General features: G+C 42.0%; 2 protein-coding genes across 2 annotated transcripts in view; one reads left to right on the top strand and one right to left on the bottom strand.

The window, feature by feature from the left end:
• Nucleotides 1-19,700, top strand: part of LOC147031806 (uncharacterized) — a 40,030-nt gene that overhangs the window by 2,278 nt on the left and 18,052 nt on the right. The window contains exons 2-5 of the mRNA XM_085867754.1: nucleotides 154-301; nucleotides 3,262-3,391; nucleotides 3,657-3,752; nucleotides 11,498-11,604. Coding sequence (XP_085723880.1) covers nucleotides 154-301; nucleotides 3,262-3,391; nucleotides 3,657-3,752; nucleotides 11,498-11,604 — 481 coding nt within the window. The remainder of the gene's footprint in view (nucleotides 1-153; nucleotides 302-3,261; nucleotides 3,392-3,656; nucleotides 3,753-11,497; nucleotides 11,605-19,700) is intronic.
• LOC147031807 (uncharacterized) overlaps nucleotides 4,990-19,700 on the bottom strand; it is a 43,036-nt gene continuing 28,325 nt past the window's right edge. Inside the window, exons 3-4 of the mRNA XM_085867773.1 lie at nucleotides 5,658-5,775; nucleotides 4,990-5,217 (exon numbers count right to left, since the gene is read on the bottom strand). Of these exons, the coding sequence (XP_085723899.1) occupies nucleotides 5,202-5,217; nucleotides 5,658-5,775 (134 nt within the window). The 3' untranslated portion in view covers nucleotides 4,990-5,201. The remainder of the gene's footprint in view (nucleotides 5,218-5,657; nucleotides 5,776-19,700) is intronic.

Consider the following 19,700-nt stretch of genomic DNA (forward strand, 5'->3'; position numbering starts at 1 on the left):
CTTGCTGCGAGTGCTTTCGAGTGAAGCGTTAAGTTCCATGAGTATGATAATACAGATGCACGATGGGCCTGTGCTGTCGTCGCGTCGGTGTGTACCTTTTTTGCGAAACAAAGATATTCGAAAACTTCCTTGTAATGCATTTTGTGTGCGCAGGTGTGTGGAAAGTCATTCCAGCGGCGTGCACACCTGGTTGAGCACGAGGTTCTCCACACGACACACACTCCATATGCTTGTGCACAATGTGGGCAATCGTTCCGCTCCCGCTTTACAAGGCTCAAACATCAGGAGAAGGCACATCTTGGTAAGAGGCATGGTTGAATGGTTTGGATGAGAATTTGGTTTCTTTCCCCCTTCTTATTGAACAATGGAGATAGGCTTGCATATTTTTGGCCAAAGCTAATGCTGTAAGAACTGCATCAAGGTTTATTTTGTATTTTTGTGTCAATATAAATGTTGATATACATGGATGTAAATTATGTCTTCCTCTATAGTCCTAATTAATCCCACCTTCTCATGGGATCAGCCGAGGGAGAATTATTATTATTTTTAACCTTGGAAGTCTTTCACGCACTGGTTGGCCAGGCCTGACAGAATGTATGCACACTGCTCGACTCCTGAGAAAATTACTACCTCTGCCACCGAAGGTGGACGGAGGTTGTGTTTTCACCCCCCCCCCCCCCCCCCGTCTGTCTCTGTGTGTCTGTCTTTGTTTGTCTGTGAACAGGATATCTCAAAAAAGTTGTGCACGGATTCTGACGAAATTTGGTGGAGAGGTTTGGTGTGTGACAAGGACGAAATGATTCGATTTTGGTGAAGATCCAGTACACAGATCTTGATGCTAGAATTTAAGTGATTATTCACCATTGAGTGATGGGTCTCAAAATGATATATAACACGATATCTCGTAAAGTTGTGGGCGGATTCGGGCAAAACTTGGTGGATAGGTTGGGTTGTGTGAGGAGACGAATCGATTTTGGTGACGATCCGAATCTTGATCTGGACACTCGAATTTTTTATTTTTCCAAGTGATTCTTCATCATTGAGAGATGGGGCCAAAAACTAAATATAGTATGATATTTCAAAAAGTTGTGGACGACTTGTGACAAAACGAGGTGGGTGAGTAAGTTAGGTGACCAGAACAAGCCGATTCGATTTTGGTTCCGATCCAGATACGGCCGATCAATGGGATACAAAATGTAAACCGCTCAGCCTGGATGAGGTATGCGCTCTACCGAGTGCCGTTCTAGTTCATCGTGTGACTAAACGGAGAAGATCTGCAGTTATTACCTTGTGCGAACGAAGTGAAAAGCAGGGTTAAGCAATCGGTTCACTTTGTCTGTCTCTGCAGATGTCAGTCGATGATCGAGGAAGTACCTGATTTTCGATCAAATGGTATTTCTTGATTACTGTAGAACACGAATCGGAACATGGACCTACAGTTTAGCAGTACTTTGGCTGTGAAATTGGCAAAATGTACAGAATCTCATCCCAATCGTGCAGGCACAGAGAGGAGTCAGGGATTCTTTTTCTTCAACTCGTCTGTGCCTGTCAAAAAGAAATGAAGATAATAAAAAACTGGAAGATTACTGTTTTTAGGGATGTCATAAAGGGCAAGCAACAGGCACGAATAACTAATGTAACGTGTAAAAGATGGTGCATCAATGGCAGTTAAACTTCCAAAAAATAGTTTTTTTTTTTTCCTGCAACCTTCAAAATCTTTATTGTATTTCCTTGAGCACTGTCAAACACAAATTGCCTTCTTCGCACTTTAAAAAAACCTGTTTAGCAGTACTTTCCCTAATTATATGGCAGTGCCTTGTGCTGCTTGTTTGGTACAAAATGCAAATCAAGAGATTAAAAGACCCTTCCCATGTCCTTTTTCTCCAGACTGTTTGGGGTAAGGTGTTCTATGAACTCTCTAGTTAACAAATAAATTAACGTAGCTTCTCTGAGTGAATGCCATTTGGCTGACAAAGTGATTCTCAAAATTGGAACGACCTTTCCACATGCCTGTTACTCAGGAATTCAGAATCATCTTGAAGGAGGATGCAGTATCCGTCAGAAAACCGATAAGTAACTCGGTGTTTGCTGGAAAGCTGCCAACTCAAGCCTCATGCTGATGATCTTTATGACTTCAGTGATTAAAATCTTTATACCTCACCATTGTGAGAATTTATGCACCCAATCTTTGAGTCCCAAGGAGGAGGTGGCTGTACTTCACCATCAATTTGAAGAAACCCTTCCTAGGGGTTCCAATGTGTGACCTCAATGCATGAGTGGGTGCTGTGACTTGAGGAATTATTTATCACCATTGTTTTGGCAAATCCAACCGACAAGGTTCGCGACCCCTTTGAATTCTGCATACGACGCAACCTTGCCATGACTAACACCTTCTTTCATCATAAATATACCCACAAGGGTATCACGGCTATAAATATCAATGTTCTTGATGGTTTACTGAAGTCTAAATTATCTGATCTTGACCGTGGTGCGTGCCACATACATGTGAGGTAGAAAATCAAGCACTGTAACCGGATATCATATTTGGATACAAAAAACCCCCGAAAAGACGGCATTGCTAATTTAGGTATCAGTTCCCAGCGATTTTGGCCTCAGCAATGCAAAAATGAAGAAAATGAACAAATACCAACATCTCAAAAATTCAGTGCAAAGATCCTGAAAGCCGAAGTGTGCCAAAACTGTACGTGATAATTGGGTAAACAAGAATGATGAAGAAGAACCTTATGGAGATCTTTCAAAAAAAACAAAAAACATCCCTGGGACGATTACGACGAAATAACTGCAGTTGGAAGCTGTCCGGGGCCCAGTGACGACCCTGAGAAGAGCCCTCAGAACAAAACTCGAGAAAAAGAAAACGTCACACCTTGGTCCATTAATTGTGATCCTCACTGAAACGGAGGTGGATACTTCGAAACCTGGGAGGACTCTGTTCCACCTTCTGAAACCCGCATATGAAGATAACAACCAATGACGCACACACGTATCCACTGAACAAACTGTGACCTGACATTCTTTTATACCTCACGTCAATGAACAAAAAGTGGAGATTAACCTTGAATCACCCTCGTAGATTTCAAAATGAAGCAACTATTCTGTTATTTGAAGAGCAAACTAATACTTAGCATATTCTTTTTTTTTTCCTGATGTGGAACTCACTCGTCCATCCTGACTGTAATTTGCCGAGACCACATTTATATTTGACATGAAATCTGTTCCATAGTTTGTTTTATCATGTTTTAGGCCCATTCCCATGCCACATTTGTGGCCGGAGCTTCAACGATTCTGGCAATCTCCGACGCCACGTCCGCTGCACACATGGTGGTGACAGGAGATGGATCTGCCCTGTTTGTGGGAAAGCTATGCGGGAGAGGTACTGGTTTGAGCTTCATTTTCAAAAGCAGTAATCCTTGGTTATTACATTATAACAGAATACAGAAATTCTCATTTTTGGAACACTATTTCCATGAATCGGTATCATCGTGTAAATGAAATAATCTTGTTATCGTTGAGTGCAAATTAATAAAACCGTGTTGACCCATTTAAACACTGACTCTTATTAACTTAGGCTTGTGCATGATAATATCAACACACAATTACCTAATTGTGATATCAATTCCACCATGCTTTTATGGCAGGACAACGCTAACTGAGCACCTTCGCATACACAGTGGAGACAAACCACACCTCTGCAGTGAGTGTGGGCAACGTTTCAGGCACAGCAGCACCTACCGGTACAACTTTAACCTCCTGGGTCATCTATCATTCTTTCCCTGTCCACCTCCCTGCTCAGTGCTTCACATTTTTGCAAAGGAGAGGAGTGGGAGTTGTAGCTGTGTTCACTCTAAGTGCCATTATAAATAAGTGTCTCTTGCCTTCTTTTTTATTTTTTTTCATCCCTTTTTTTTATGTAATCTCTGCCACAAGATGAATTACACTACATTTATGTATCTATTGCTGATAGGAGGTGTGTGTGTGTGTGTGTGTGTGTGTGTGTGTGTGTGTGTGTGTGTGTGTGTGTGTGTGTGTGTGTGTGTGTGTGTGTGTGTGTGTGTGTGTGTGTGTGTGTGTGTGTGTGATAGATATAACCTTGGCCACCAGTCAATAATTGTATTAACAGGATATTTCCATGAGTTTGATTCAAATTGAGGAACCCAACCAACTTTGGTTAACCATCTTGAAATGGCCACTCTTTCATCAAAATGCTGAAAATTGTTTAAAGATAATTTGAATTACAGATTCTGCGCCAGCAATGGGAAGTTAAAAGTGCTTGGCAATCAGAACTGAGTCATTGTAAACACACACTGTGCATGCAACATGGCCTCATTTAGCATTCACACGTCATTTTGAAAGTCACGTATTACCCACAACCATGTAATGCTTATCTCTTCATGGCCAATTTGGCATCAATGTATTTTCCTCCTGAATCATGTCAAATGCTTCCATGACTGGTATGTTCACCCAAGTTGACCTTTATTGAGCACTAGCAGGGGTACCCAGTGGGTACCCAACGTTGTTCGGTGCTGTTCTAACCCTTTTGGCATTTTGAAGAAATGAATTAGTTTTTTTTTTTTTCTTCTATTTTTGGGGGGTGCTAAAAACACTCTCCAACACCCACTAAGGAATGGGGTCAGGGATCATTTAATATTTATTTTCACTTAGCTACAAAGGCTATAAAGCGTTTTCCAAAAAAAATCCCCCTAATTTTCTTTTTTTGGGCCAAAAACACTTCCTGGCTCTTACTGATAAACCTCAAAGTTTTACGAAGATCCTTTCAGCCATCACTGAGAAAAATGGTGACACACACACACACACACACACACACACACACACACACACACACACACACACACACACACACACACACACACACACACACACACACACACACACACACACACCTCTTATAGTACAGATTTATAACATATGTGATAGAGATTCAATTATGTTTGTTGTTTCTCTTGCCTGGAATTTAATGAAGATATAGATGTCACCCACAGGCCTTTACCATCGTTTCATGTGTGATCAGCAATTTATCAGGGTGGTCCAAATTTTAACAGGACCTTTGTTTATAAAAGACAGGGTAATGTATGCACAGAACATCACCAATGTTTCAGGAACTTTGTGTTCATGGTGTTTGAAACCATTACCCATAAATCACATTTCGTGCGCCAAAGCATGTGCTAAAAATCAAGATGCCTGTGAATGAGGTAACAAGCAGAAGATGTCATGCAAAGCACGATACTTGCAAAATCCAAAAAACAACTTTGACCTCAAAAATAATTGGTGGTTGAATTCAAAGACCAAATATGCAACTCCTCTTCAAATTTCAAGTGAATGGGATGAAAATTAACAATTTTAGAAATTCGGTCTATGTTGACCTTTTGGCCGATGTTGAACTCAAAAATAATTGGCTCGTTGAATTCAGCTACCTGATATGCAAATCCTCTTCAAATTTCAAGTCAATCGGATGAAAATTGAGGATTCAAGAAAAACCACCTTAGTTGTTGACCTTGGGCCTATGTTGACCTTTCGGTCTACGTTGACCTCAAAAATAATTGGTGGTTGAATTCATTGACCTGAAATATAAATCCTCTTCAAACCAATCACATGAAAATTGAGGATTTTAGAAATCTCACCTAAGTTGTTGACCCTTGGACTCTGTTGACCTTTTGACCTCAAAAACAAAAGGCTTCTTCCTTATGCCAAACTCTACCATGTGGTGAAGTTTCGTGAAGATCGTTTTAAAATTGTAACCTGTAGGCGACAAACAGACAGACAGAATAACAAAATCGACTAACTAAGATACCTAACCCTAAATCTTTGATTTTGCAAGTAACAAAGAAGGTGGAATGATTAAAATTCTGGTCAACAAAAACATCAAGCTTGTCGAGATTTACAATTAGCAACATAGAATTATGAATATTGCCTATTGTGGACATCCTCATAAAAGGGCATCATTGGGATGCTATTTTTATGTGGTGAAGCTGCTTCAATATTTGGGTATGTCCGTCCGTCCATCCAGCCATCCCTCCATCCGTCAAAAATGAAGAAGAAGAACCTTTATAATCCACTGTGTTTAATTCCAATTTGTTCCAAAGTGCAATTGTAATGGGTTAGAAAGGGTAGTGTAAACTTGCCTTTGCCTCATGGAAAGCAAACCCAACTGAGGGTAATCTCAGTTCCTTCCATAAAGCTCGGAACAAGTGTGTATCTACCCTCAGGAGAGCCAGAAAACAACATCTTTCAAAGATCAAGTCTGAACTCTCAAACCTCTCCCTCCTCCAAATCCTGGTGGCATCGAATCAAATCAGTTTCTGGTGCATGTTCCCCCTCCATCCCCTCCCTTACATCAAATGGCCGCACTGCTGTGACCGCACGTGAAAAGGCTGGATGCCTAAACTCAGTGTTTGCATCAAAATCTTGTGTCCTAAACCCATCGCTTTCTCTACCCACCTTACCCAGTCACACCCAACTGTTCCTGGACTCCGTGTCCTTTTCTCCTGACAAGGTGGAGAGCTTGCTGTCAAACCTCGACTCAGATTCTGCAACCGGTCCAGACGGCATCAGCCCACGTGTCCTCAAAGCCTGCTCTTCTGCTCTTGCTCACCCTCTCTCTGTTCTATTCACCATCTCATTTGCTCAAGGTCATCTGCCATCTGCTTGGAAATCAGCAAACATTACTGCCTTGCACAAAAAGGTGCAAAAACAGATCCCTGCAACTACAGACCAATCAGCCTTCTCCCAATCGTCAGCAAGGTTATGGAATCCATCATCGCTTCAGGCATTAAATCCTTCCTCTTCTCCAATGGCTTGATTTCCGATCATCAATTTGATTTCAGACCAGGTCACTCTACTCTGGATATGCTGCTTCTGCTCTCCCAACAATGGATGGAGGTCCTCAATGTCCGACATGAAATCAGAGCCATATCCCTCGACATATCGCGTGCTTTTGACACGTTCTTGGCACCCTGCCCTGCTCACCAAACTCTCTTCCTATGGTATTCAAGGCCATCTCCACTCATGGCTCGCACATTTCCTTTCCTGTCACAGTCACTGTGTGGCCCCAAGTGGAGTTCTTTCATCCCCTCTTCCTGTCCAGGCTGGAGTTCCTCAAGGTAGCGTTCTGAGCCCAGTTCTTTTTCTGGTTTTCATCAATGATCTCTCAGACTCTCTGGAAAATCCTCTTTATCTCTTTGCTGATGACTCCACCCTCTGCCGAACCATCTGTCATCCCTCAGACCGGCAATCAGCAGCTTCTTTGCTTTGCAGATGTACATAAAATCACAAACTGGTCCAACATGTGGAACATGTCTTTCAATCCTGACAAACCTCACACTCTCACAATGTCTCTCCGAAAGGACCGTTTGGAACCCCCCATCCACTTTCTCAACAATCCTCTGGAAGAAGTCCTTTCTTTCCAGCTTCTGGGTCTCACTGTCTGCCATGATCTTTCCTGGGAAAGCCACATTTCCAACCTGGCCTCCAAAGCCAGTCGCCGACTGGGAATCCTCCGTCATGCAAAGATCTTCCTCAGCTCACCTTAGCTCCTGACCACTTACAAAGCTTTTGTCCGCAGCCTGATGGAGTACTGCTCTCTCCTCTGGGCTGGTGCTCCTGCCTTTCACCTTTCTCGACTTCACGCAGTGGAAACCAAGGCATTTCGGATCATTGGTATCTCCCACGATGAGGCCGAGCCTTTGGGCCTCTCACTTTTTCACCGCAGGCAGGTCGGTGGTCTTTCCATCTTCTACTGTCACCTCTCCAGTCTCACCCCCCCTGCTCTGTCTGCGATTTGTCCCCACCATATTTCAGCAGGGTGCTCAAGGTCCGCCAACAACCCCCTTCTGGTAAAACTACCCAAATCACGAATCACTGCTCACCTTCACTCTTTCAATCCTCTTTTATCCTGCCTTTGGACTAAATTCCCTTACTCTGTTTAATCCCATTATTCCCTCCAGGCTTTCAAAACAGCTGTTCACCACTACCTCTTCTCGTCCCCCATCCAAATCTTCGATCTTTTCTACCCCCGTTAATCCACCTCAAACCCTCCTCCTTCAAAATCCCTGCTTTCCTTCCTGAATGTCCCTGTAATGTCCATCTTGTATACCCCATGTTCTCTGCCCCATCCCTCTCCTTTCTACAGATCTCCTAATGTCTCTGTTCCCCACAGTTTTGTCCTTCCCACACCCCTCTTGTCTCATGCCCCCTTGCTGTGCGTTGTGTGTTAGCTCTCATACCAGCCTTGACAAGGTATACAAAAAACAAGGACAAATGTGTCCACGAGCAGCGTCCTAAAGGTTTTGTCGGCTAAAAAAATATATATATATAAAATTTAATTTTTTTTTAAAAAAACAACTACTTCCGATATTTCGTCACGTGCCTTGATTAAGCCAATAGCGAAACGCGTCATAATGTATTTACGTATTTACGATATATCGTGTATTTACGAAATAAATAATGTATTTCCAAAATTACAAGACGATAAATGGAATAATCTTTAAATAGTAACGTGAACTTTTCGAAACTTTAAAGCAAATGTCCGAATATATTTAAGAGTTCATGGTAGACGTTCTCAAAAGGCACCGTCAATGTGAGGATGTGTACATGTGCTCAGTATTTAAGGAGATCCGGATCTTGTATATACAAGAGCCGAGTCCTAGAGAGTAAGGTTTTGTCTTCACAAGAAGAAGAAGAACACCGAGCTCTCGATGAGCAGCGTTCACTAAGCGAGACGCTGCTAAAAATTGTAAAAGGTTCCAAAGGGTAATTCTAACGGGTTTCATTTGTTTCTCGGATTTTTACCTATTTCATATTAAAAATGCCAAACTGAACCGCTTCCTTCGGACATGGTTGCAATTTTTATTTTTAAATGAAATTGACCATTCGGGTCCTGTGCACCTGCTCATTAAATTGATGTATATGTCCTAAATAAGTTGACAGAAGGATTACTTAAGCTTTCACCCCTTTGGGACAAAGCTGGAGAATACCTTGAAAATTATCACAAATATGGTATTTTTCATGTTCTTAAAGCTTAGTTATAAATTAGAAACATAAGATAATGGTCCAGGTCAAACTTTAAGCACCCTCTCAGGTATCACTGTGGTTTTGGTGCAGAGGTAAGTGCACTTTTAAAGTTCCCACAGTCACTTTTGCGGTGTCGGCACATTATTGCCAGTATCCTGGAAAAATACCAAATTCCTGCCATCGAACGCCAAACGTCAGGCCTTGCCAGCCGGTTTGTGAAAGACTTAGACCAAAAATGTTCCCCAGCCGACCCAGCAAGAAGATGGGAATAATTGTGGTCATTAAGGTGATTGTCGTAGTCGTATGTACTGTCATGGCCAAACATATTGGTACCCTTGCACTTTTTTCAAAGAATGCACCATTTCTTCCAGAAAATTGTTGAAATTAAAAAATCTTTCGGTATCTACAAATGTATTTATTTGGTTTGCAGTGGAACAAAACAAAAAAAAGCTGAAAAAAATACAAAATCTAAGCTTATTCCACACACAAATCCTAAAATGCCCCGGGCAATATTATGGGCACCTTTTAGAAGTTGTTAGAAACAATTAGATTTCAAGCAGGTTATTCTCCTTTACTTTGGAATTGAACTCACCTGTGGTGAGTTGCAGGTGCCTGCAATATAAAAAATCACTCATTCAACCAGTTTGAATAGAGGAAAGCAGTCATTCTGCTGTTTTGTGTCACTGTGTGTACCGCAATGAGCACGGAGAAAAGAAAGGAAACCAGAGAATTGTCTGAGGAAGTCAGACACAAGATTGTAGCCAAGCATGGACAATCTCAAGGCTGCAATTCCATCTCCAGAGACCTTGATGTTCCTGTGTCCACCGTACACAATGTTATCAGGAAGTTTAAGGCCCATGGTATTGGAGCCAACCTCCTTGGATGTGGCCACAAGAGAAACCTTGAATGAAGATTGCAGCGAAGGATTGTTCGAATGGTGGAGAAAGCACCTCGATCAACTACCAAACAGATTCAAGCTTACCTTCAGACACAAGAGGTACGACAGTTTCAATTCGCACCATCCGTCACCAACTCAGTGAAAGGGGGTTCTAAGGAAAGGTTCAGGAGGACCCCACTGCTGAGAGAGAGAGAGACGTAAGAAAGCCCGACTGGAGTTTGCTACAACACACCTGAACAAGCAAAAATCCTCTGGGAGAATGTCCTATGGACAGATGAGACCAAATTAGAACTTTTTGGGAAAGCACATTATCTTTAAGTTTACAGAAAACAAAATGAAGCCTTCAAAGAAAAGAACACCTTCCCGACAGTCAATCATGGAGGAGGTTCAGTGATGTTTTGGGGTTGCTGTGCTTCCTCTGGCACTGGGTGCCTTGCATGTGTGCATGGCATCACGAAATCAGGAGATTCCCAAGGAATTTTGGAGCGCAATGTTCAACCCAGTGTCAGAAAACTCGGTCTCCGTCGAAGGTCATGGGTCTTGCAGCAGGACAATGACCCCAAACGCACTTCAAAAAGCACCCAGGAATGGTTCAACACAAAACGATGGACTGTTCTGAAGTGGCCAGCAAATGAGTCCAGATCTAAATCCCATTGAACACCTGTTATGTGGGGAGATCTGAAAACAGCAGTTGGGAGAAGACACCCTTCAAATCTGGGAGAACTGGAGCAGTTTGCACAAAAAAGTGGGCCAAATTGCCAGTAGAGAGGAATAGGAAGCTCATTCATATCTATAGGAAGTGCTTGACTGCAGTTATTTTTGTCCAAAGGCATTGCTACCAAATATTAAGTCGAGGCTGTCAATAATTTTGTCAATGCTATTTTTTTATTTTGTGATTTTAAAGGATAATTAAGTTCAGAATTAAAAACAAAGGTTCTGTAATATTAACAGTGAATTAAAGAACTGTGGAGACAAAATGCCTGATGTTGGCTTAATAGTTAAGGTGGTGGGCTTGGGATCCGAGGATGCTGAGTTCAAATCCCATTCTGCAGTTGAATTAATACCAGTTGGGGTTGATTCTGCCTGTCATCCTTCTGAGGTCGGCAAAATGAGTGCCAGCTTGCTGGTATCCTGTGTCGGAGTGGCGACCCGTCCAGGATTGTACCCAATAGCCAAGGAGACTGCTTCGGCAGCACCAACGCTCTGCACAGAGTATGGTCCCAATAGATGGATGGAGACCAAATATTATTGTCAATTTCAACTTATTTTTAGAGAAAATTGTGAGTTATTTCAAAATAAGTTGAAGGGTGCCAATATTTTTGGCCATGACAGTATCACTTCAAGAGTTCGATGCATCAGATTGAAGCTGTGGATGCCATTAATTGCAGAATTATTTAATCCCTTGTTGAAGATGAAATCAATGCCTTCTTAAAACTGTAACAAATTATAAAATCTGTTTTTTTTTGTGAAGAAATGATAGTGTATGTACAGTAACAACTTTCTGTTTGTCGAGTTATCCATGCTCATTCCTGTGCACACTTTATTGTGCCACAGGCTACACATGCGAGTTCACCAAGTGGAGCGTAAATACAGCTGCAGACATTGCTCAAAGCGGTTTCTTCGACAAGACCACCTCACCAAACATGAGAATATCCATTCTGGTTCGTTGTAAAAATTTTTTTGCATCTGTCTCAACTGGTTACAAGTGAGCTTGGTTCTGGGTAAAATATATATATATATATATATATATATATATATATATATATATATATATATATATATATATATATATATATATATATATATATATATATTTCTTCGTCTTCTTTCGGCTGCTCCCGTTCGGGGTCGCCACAGCGGATCATCCGTCTGATCCGCATCGTGATTTGGCACATGTTTTACGCCGGATGCCCTTCCTGACGCCACCTTGTTGGTCGCCTCTTACGACACAGGGATATGGTACACCTATTTTAACCGGGGTATACACCGGCCCAGTACACTGGTACTCATTTCGCCGACCTCGGAAGAATGACAGGCTGAGTCAACCCCCTGGTGTATTAATTCAGTGGCCCAACGGGGCTTGAACTCAGGACCTTTTGGATCCCAAGCCGCTGCCCTAACCACTGCGCCAACACCAGGCTTTTTTATTTATATATATATATATATATATATATATAATAAAAAGCCTAATGTATAGAGAAACCTAATGTTTCTGTTCCCCACTGTTTTGTGCTTCCCTCTCCTGCCCGTCTTGTTTACTGTTTCCTTTGTTATACGTTCTGTGTGTTAGCTCTTATGTCAGCATCGATATTGTATACAAAAAAAAAGAAAAAAGTCCAAGGAACTGTCAGTCTAACTCCGGGATAGAATTGTGAAGAAGTATAAATCTGGGGAAGTGAAGGAAACAATTTCTCGAGTGTTGAAAATTCACAAGACCACAGTGAGCTCCATCATTAGGAAATGGAAACAAAATGGAACTACTCAGACTCTTCCTCGAGCTGGCCGTCTGACCAAACTAAGCAACTGGGCTTGAAGGACCAGTCAAGGAGGTGACCAAGAACCCAATGACCACTCTGACAGAACGACAGAATTCCTTGGCTGAGATGGGAGAACCTGCCGGAAGGTCAACAGTCTCTGCAGCACTTCACAAATCTCTGCTTTTTGGGAGAGTGGCCAGACAGAAGCCAGATTTATGTATATATGTACATGTGTATATGTTTGTATACAGTGCCTATAGAAAGTCTAGACCCCCTTTCAAAATTTTCACCTTTTGTTGCCTTCAAGCCTGGAATTAAATTTCATTAAATCAGAAACTTTCCACCTTTGTTTACACGTCATAACCCACAACTTCCAAGTGAAAAACAAATTGTACAAATTTCAGAAAATTAATTAAAAATACAAAACTGGAATATCTTGGTTGTATAAGTGTCCACCCCCTCCCTGAGTTAATACTTGGTGGAAGCACCTATAACAGCAATTACAGCTGTGATTCTGTTGGGATCGGTCTCCACCAACTTTGCACACCTTGATTGGGCAATATTTTCCCATTCTTCTGGACAAAACTGTTCAAGCTGTCAAGTTGCATGGGAAGCGATGATGGACAGCAATCTTTAAGTTCTGCCACAGATTTTTGATTGGATTTAAGTCTGGGCCCTGACTGGGCCACTCAAGGACATATATCTTGTTGTTCCTTAGCCACTCCAGTGTAGCTTTGGCTGTGTGCTTCGGGTCGTTGTCATGCTGAAAGGTGAACTTCCATCCCAATTTCAGCTGTCTTGCAGAGGGCAGCAAGCTTTCCTCTGGGATTTTTCTGTATTTTGCTCCTTCCATCTTCCCTTCCATCCTGCCTCTGCGAATGAGAACCATCCCCATTACATTGTGCTGCCACCACCATGCTTCACAGGGGGAAGGTGTTCTTTGAGTAATGCGCTGTGTTGGGTTTGTGCCAAAGGTAACATTTTGCATTTCGGCCAAAAAGTTCCATCTTGGTTTCCTCACACCACAAAACTTTTGCTATATGGCTTCAGAATCTCCGGAGTGGTTTTTTTGTACACCTCAAACGGGACTCAAGGTGGGATTTTTTGAGTAATGGCTTCCTTCTTGCCACTCCACCGTACAGGCCAGACTTGTGGAGTACTTGGGATATTGTTGTCACATGTACACAGTGACCACTCTTTTCCATAAAGGCATATTGCTTTTGCTAAGTTGCCATTGGCCTCTATGATCAGTCTCCTCCTTGTTTGGTAATCCAGTTTGGAGGGATGGCCTGATCTAGGCAAGGGTCTTTGTGGTACCATATGCCTTCCACTTCTTAATGATTGTCTTGACTATGCTCAAAGGGATATTCAAGGTCTTTGAAATATTTTTATACCCAGCCCCTGATATGTGTTTTGCCACAACTTTATCCTGGAGGTCTTTTGAAAGCTCCTTGGTACTCGTGGTTGTCTTTGCTGTAAAATGCACCACACAGCAGAGGAAACCAACAGGAGCAGCTGATTTTATTCTGAAACTAGAAGGGCACTAGGTAGAGCGCATACCTCCGCCATGCAATGCCTGATTCCCAAGAACATATCGGGCCCAATACATTTTAAAATATCATGCAATACAGTACTATAAAGTTTCTGGCCCCATCTCTCAATGGTGAAGAATCACTTTAAAAAATAAAGAATTCTCATATCCAGATCTGGATTTTGATCTTCACCAAAATTGAATCAAGTCTCCCTTGTCACTCACCCAACATGTCCACCAAGTTTCATGCGAATCCGTTCCCAACTTTTTAAGATATCGTGCTGATATCATTTTCGGCCTGATCTGTCAATGGTGAAAAATCACTTTTAAAATTCCAGTAGTCGGATCCGGGTCTTCACCAAAATCTAATCAGTTCGTCCTTGTCACACGCCCAACGTGTCCACAAAATTTCATCTGAATCCATTCACAACTTTTTGAGATATCCTGCACACAGACAAACAAGCAATCATAGACTGATACTTACAAAATCGTCAACTTGACCTCTGACCTTGTCTAATAAAAGCTGTCTCGAAGAAGGTCGCGACGCAAACCAGAAGTTTCTACGATGATTCTGTACCAAACCATCAAAAATCGAATGTTTGACCTCACTGTGACCTTGACCTTTGACCGATTTTGACCAAAATCTAATCAGCACTAGCCATCACCCTCCTGAATCACGTGGTGTAATTTGACATTGGTAGCATATTCCGTTCTCGAGTTATCGTGCCTACACACACACACACACACACACACACACACACACACACACACACACACACACACACACACACACACACACACACACACACACACACACACACACACACACACACACACACACACACACACACACACACACACACACACACACACACACACACGACGGAAGTCATCAATATACTTACGAAATCTTTAGATTTCGTAAGTAACAAACAGACAGTAAGGGGTGAAAACATATCCTCCTTCACCTTCAGTGGTGGAGGTAATAATCAGAATCGCTGCAATTTAACACAGGTGGAGGCAAATTAACTTGGTGTGTGATTTTGAAGGTCATGTGTTATACCCGAGTTCATTTACAATTGCTATTTTAAGGGGGTGGGCACATATCCAATCAAGATATTCTAGTTTTGTATTTTTAATTAATTTTCTGAAATTTGTAGAATATGTTTTTCACTTGAAAGTTGTGGGTTACAATGTGTAAATGAAGGTGTAAAAAGTCTGTTTTAATGCAATTTAATTCCAGCCTCGAAGGCAACAAAAAGAGAAAATATTGAAAGGGGATGTGCACTTTCTCTCGGCACTGTATATATATATATATATATATATATATATATATATATATATATATATATATATATATATATATATATATATATATATATATATATATATATATATATATATATATATAATAAACAGTGGACTAGGCGTAAGTCGGCAGCGTGTAACTCATCACTTCGCCAAAGTCGGCAGCGTCAAAAAGTCCCGAATTTATCCAATGTTAAATCGACTTACAGACTTTGAATAAAGTCTCTAAGTCGTCACTTCGTCTAAGTTGTCAGATGTTGTCCGTTCCCGTGTAATGGAAACTCAAGTAAATTACCACGCCTAACTCGTCACACGGAACTGCTGCCTCGTGAGAAGCCCGATTTCATGGAATCGTGATACGCGGGCTATTTATAACTGCGCTGCGTTCAGCTCAGTCAGCGCGCCGTCCCACATGCATCTGAAGAGGTATACAGGCTGCACAATGCAGTCTCTGGCGAAGGAGTAAAGGATCGATCGAGCTTAGTGTTGAAGTCCCATCATGGTTTTATATTGGCTTGTTTTGTACATCACCACACTCACTTTCACATAGGTATTAAGTGGTAGTCATCACGATGACTGTGTGTCATGTAATTTGTCGATGGTATACGAGTTTTCATTCCATATGAAAACTCATTCTACATTCATTCCAATGAATGAATTCTAACAGCCATTCATTCCACATTTGTCGATGGTATATGAGTTTTCATTCCATATGAAAACTCATTCTACATTCATTCCAATAAATGAATTCTAACAGCCATTCATTCCACATTTGTCGATGGTCATATACCATCACTGATGGTAAACGAGTTGTCTTACAGTTGTTCATTATCTTTACTTTTGATAAAGTGATTCATGAATTCCATCTTTGCTTGATCACTTTCCAACTAACCAATGAACCCCCACCTATGCCCCGAGGATTGTGTTTCCCTTTTGGTACAATAGCCGGCTTAGAGATTGTTGCGCCCTCTCAGACGTACGTGTCCAGGCCACGCGCGACTTCATCCTTCACCCCACAGCCATCATGAATGTTCGCATACGCGTAAGTCGTCACATGTCTAAGTCGTCACTTTTTTCTCAGTCCCGATGGTGACTACTTACGCCTAGTCTACTGTATGTATATGTATATATATATATATGTATATATATATGTATATATATATATATATATATATATATATATATATATATATATATATATATATATATATATACACACAGTAGTACCTCTACTTACGAATTTAATTCATTCTGGGAGTAGTTTCGTAACCTGAAACCTTCGTAAGTAGAGACGCCTTTTGAATGTAAATGCGCTAATCCGTTCCAAGCCCCGCAAAATTCGGACATTTTTTTTAATAAATCATAAAAATGCATCAGAACATGAAACAAATACATGTTAAAATTAGATTACCGCACAATAAACATAAAACGAGAGGCACATAATGTAAAAAACAAAGAATAAAGGAAATAATAAAAATATTCATTTACCTTTTAACTGCTATTCTCGTTACTTTTTGGCCTCTTTGTTTACTGGTCCTTATCAGCAGTGTTTTTTGCCTCGCGTTTCGTGAAGAATTGATCCAATGACGTCTGCATTTGCCGGCTTTTAACAATCCGTCGGAAATGCGCGAGGCAGACATCGTCATAGTGCGCGATAGCCCGACTTGTGAACACTTTTTCCGGGTGATTCTTTTCAACAAATTCCGAGACTTCATGGAATTTTCCTAAAATGTCTTTGATTTGGGCTGATGGAATAATGGCTGCCTCCTCCTCCTCCTCCTCCTCGTCCTCTTTGAACTCCTCCTGCACCGCGGTGTGTTGCATCACCTCCAATTCCTGCAGCTCCTTCGTCGAAAGCTCCTCGTTGTGCTCTTGAATCAGCTCGTTGATGTCCTCGTCATCCACCTCAAGACCCATGCCCTTTCCCAGCGAAATAATTTCGCCATGGCGACGAACAGAGTGAAGTCCAGTCCTCCTTTTAAACTTCTCGAACCACCCACGCGATGCCTTAAACTCCTGGTGTAGTCCTTGCGCCGAATTTCCCTCGCCTGTATCCTCCTTCACGAGGTCAGTGAAGATGGCGGTTGCCTTTGCGCAAATTATGGCCTCTGTCACTGTGTCACCAGCGATCTCTTTCTCCTTTATCCACACGAGTAACAACCTCTCCATCTCATCGTTCATTGCCGACCTCCTCTTGGAAATAACAGAGAGGCCTTTGGAAGGAGCCGTAGCTTTTAGGGCTTCCTTTTGTTTTATTATCGTGCCGATCGTAGATATATTACGGCCTATTATTTTGCAAGATCAATCAAACGCATCCCCTTTTCATACCTTTCTATTATCTCTTGCTTTGTTTGTATGGACAGAAAAACTCTCCTTCTTCTTTTCTCCTTCTCCACTTTTCTTCATTGCTTTCTTGGGGTCCATTGTGAATAAAAGTTACTGTAATCCACACGCGTACTGTACTGTAACACTGTCCGAGCACTTCGTAGCGGGACCATAGACTGTATACAGTATAACTATATTTACAGAGCGGGACGGGGACACGAAGAGCATGCTGGGATACACGCATACGCAAAGGGTTGCCAGGCAGATTTTAGGCGATAGCCAATGGCAGAGCAGCTACAAGTTTGTTTACGTTCGGGAAACTCTGGGAGCAGCGAAAAGCAGCGCGTACTGTACTGTATTTTTGACTTCGTATCCTGAAACGCCTTCGTAACTAGAGGCAATATTTTCCCGTTCAGGCGCTTCGTAACCTGAAACATTCGTATGTAGAGACATTCGTAAGTAGAGGTACCACTATATATATATATACATATATATATATATATATATATATATATATATACATATATATACATATGACCAGGCGTAGTGGCGTGCGCCTGTAATCCGTCTACTCAGAGGCTTGGGTTGGAGGATCGCTTGAGGGCGGGAGCTCTGCGCTGGGTCACGCTATGAGAGGGTGTAGGGCAGCCCGGAACCATGGCGAAACCCAATCCTTATCCCTGTGTCGTAAGAGGCGACCAGGGTTGCGTCAGGAAGGGCATCCGGCGTAAAACCTATGCCAAATCAGTATGCGGATCATAACGGATGATCCGCTGTGGCGACCCCAAACGGGAGCAGCCGAAAGATGAACAACATATATATATATATATATATATATATATATATATATATATATATATATATATATATATATATATATATATATATATATATATATATATATATATATATATATATTAGATATTAGATATCACCATAGAGCAGATAGGAATGTATAAAGTGGCATGGTCCATGTGGGAGTTGATCTTCATCTGGATGCATGTATAAGTGGGGAAATGTCAGTTTCAGGATTGTCTTGCTTGCATTTGTGCCACACAGAGGGTGGTGATTGGTAATAAGTAGTTAGCGATTATGGTTCAGGAAATTGTGTGTAAAACCTCTCTGTAAACCTCCACTGGGGGAGGTGCCTGCGAGACTTGGTGGGGGGCAGAGCTGTGAACACTTCTTGAGGGGCAGAGCAATGGATCGCTGGGGGGGGGGGGTGGAGTTGTATACACCTCCAAAAGAGGCAGAGCATTGCCAAAGAGGAAGGAGAGGGAGGAGCCAAATCGGCAGTTGGTGGAGAGAAGACGATCTTGGGACTTGGTGAGAGTTGGAGAGTCTGAGGCAAGTACGTCGGGAGAAAAATGGCAGTTGGTGAGATGGTTGAGAGTCCGAGGGAAAGACGACAAAGGAAAAGGAGCTGGTCTGAGGAGAATTGGAAGAGAGGACTGTCGAGGTCTCAAGAGAAAGTGTGCTGAGGTAAAAGAGGAGAGCTTTCTCTGAAGAGGTCGTCCTGCCTGCCTATGTTCGTTCTGCCTGCCTGTGCCTCTCTCTTCACCCTGTGCTCTGTTTTGTCAACAAAACCTGTCAAAGGGCAGAAAAGCTCCTTGTGAGCGAATGGGCATCCATATCTGGTGCCCAACTGTGTCTGCGGATGTCGTCCTGCAGTTGGGTTGCCTTTTTCGAGGAGGTTGGTGGTACGATTTACACTCCGGCCACTGTAAAACACTTCATTCCGCAAAACATTTACAAAATGCAAAGAAAACTGAAAACCCACTCCATGGGATTACCTCCTGCGCAGCTGCCCTTCGCAGGGCAGCTCATTGGGTGATTGAATTGGGGCAAAGCCTTCGGGACCCCTTTTCTTTGATGGGAGGAAAAGCATGGGGTAACTTCCTGGATCAGATTGCAGTAGTGCTGAGGTGTCCTCCACCAGATGGCCATCCTTCAAAAGTCTTCTCTGAAACGGCTGAACAGATTGAGGCGAAACTTTTCAGTTATGACCACCTATCCGTGAGTAAAAAAAAAAAAAAAAAAGTTTCCATCCTCTAACTTCATAGGTCACATTACATGGTTTGGTAGCCATGTTGGATTTATCCTGAAACCTTTAAAA

The sequence above is a fragment of the Eptatretus burgeri genome, chromosome 2, assembly GCF_056783735.1.
Source record: "Eptatretus burgeri isolate ZD-2024b chromosome 2, Ebu_testis_v1, whole genome shotgun sequence".
Taxonomy (NCBI): Eukaryota; Metazoa; Chordata; class Myxini; order Myxiniformes; family Myxinidae; genus Eptatretus; species Eptatretus burgeri.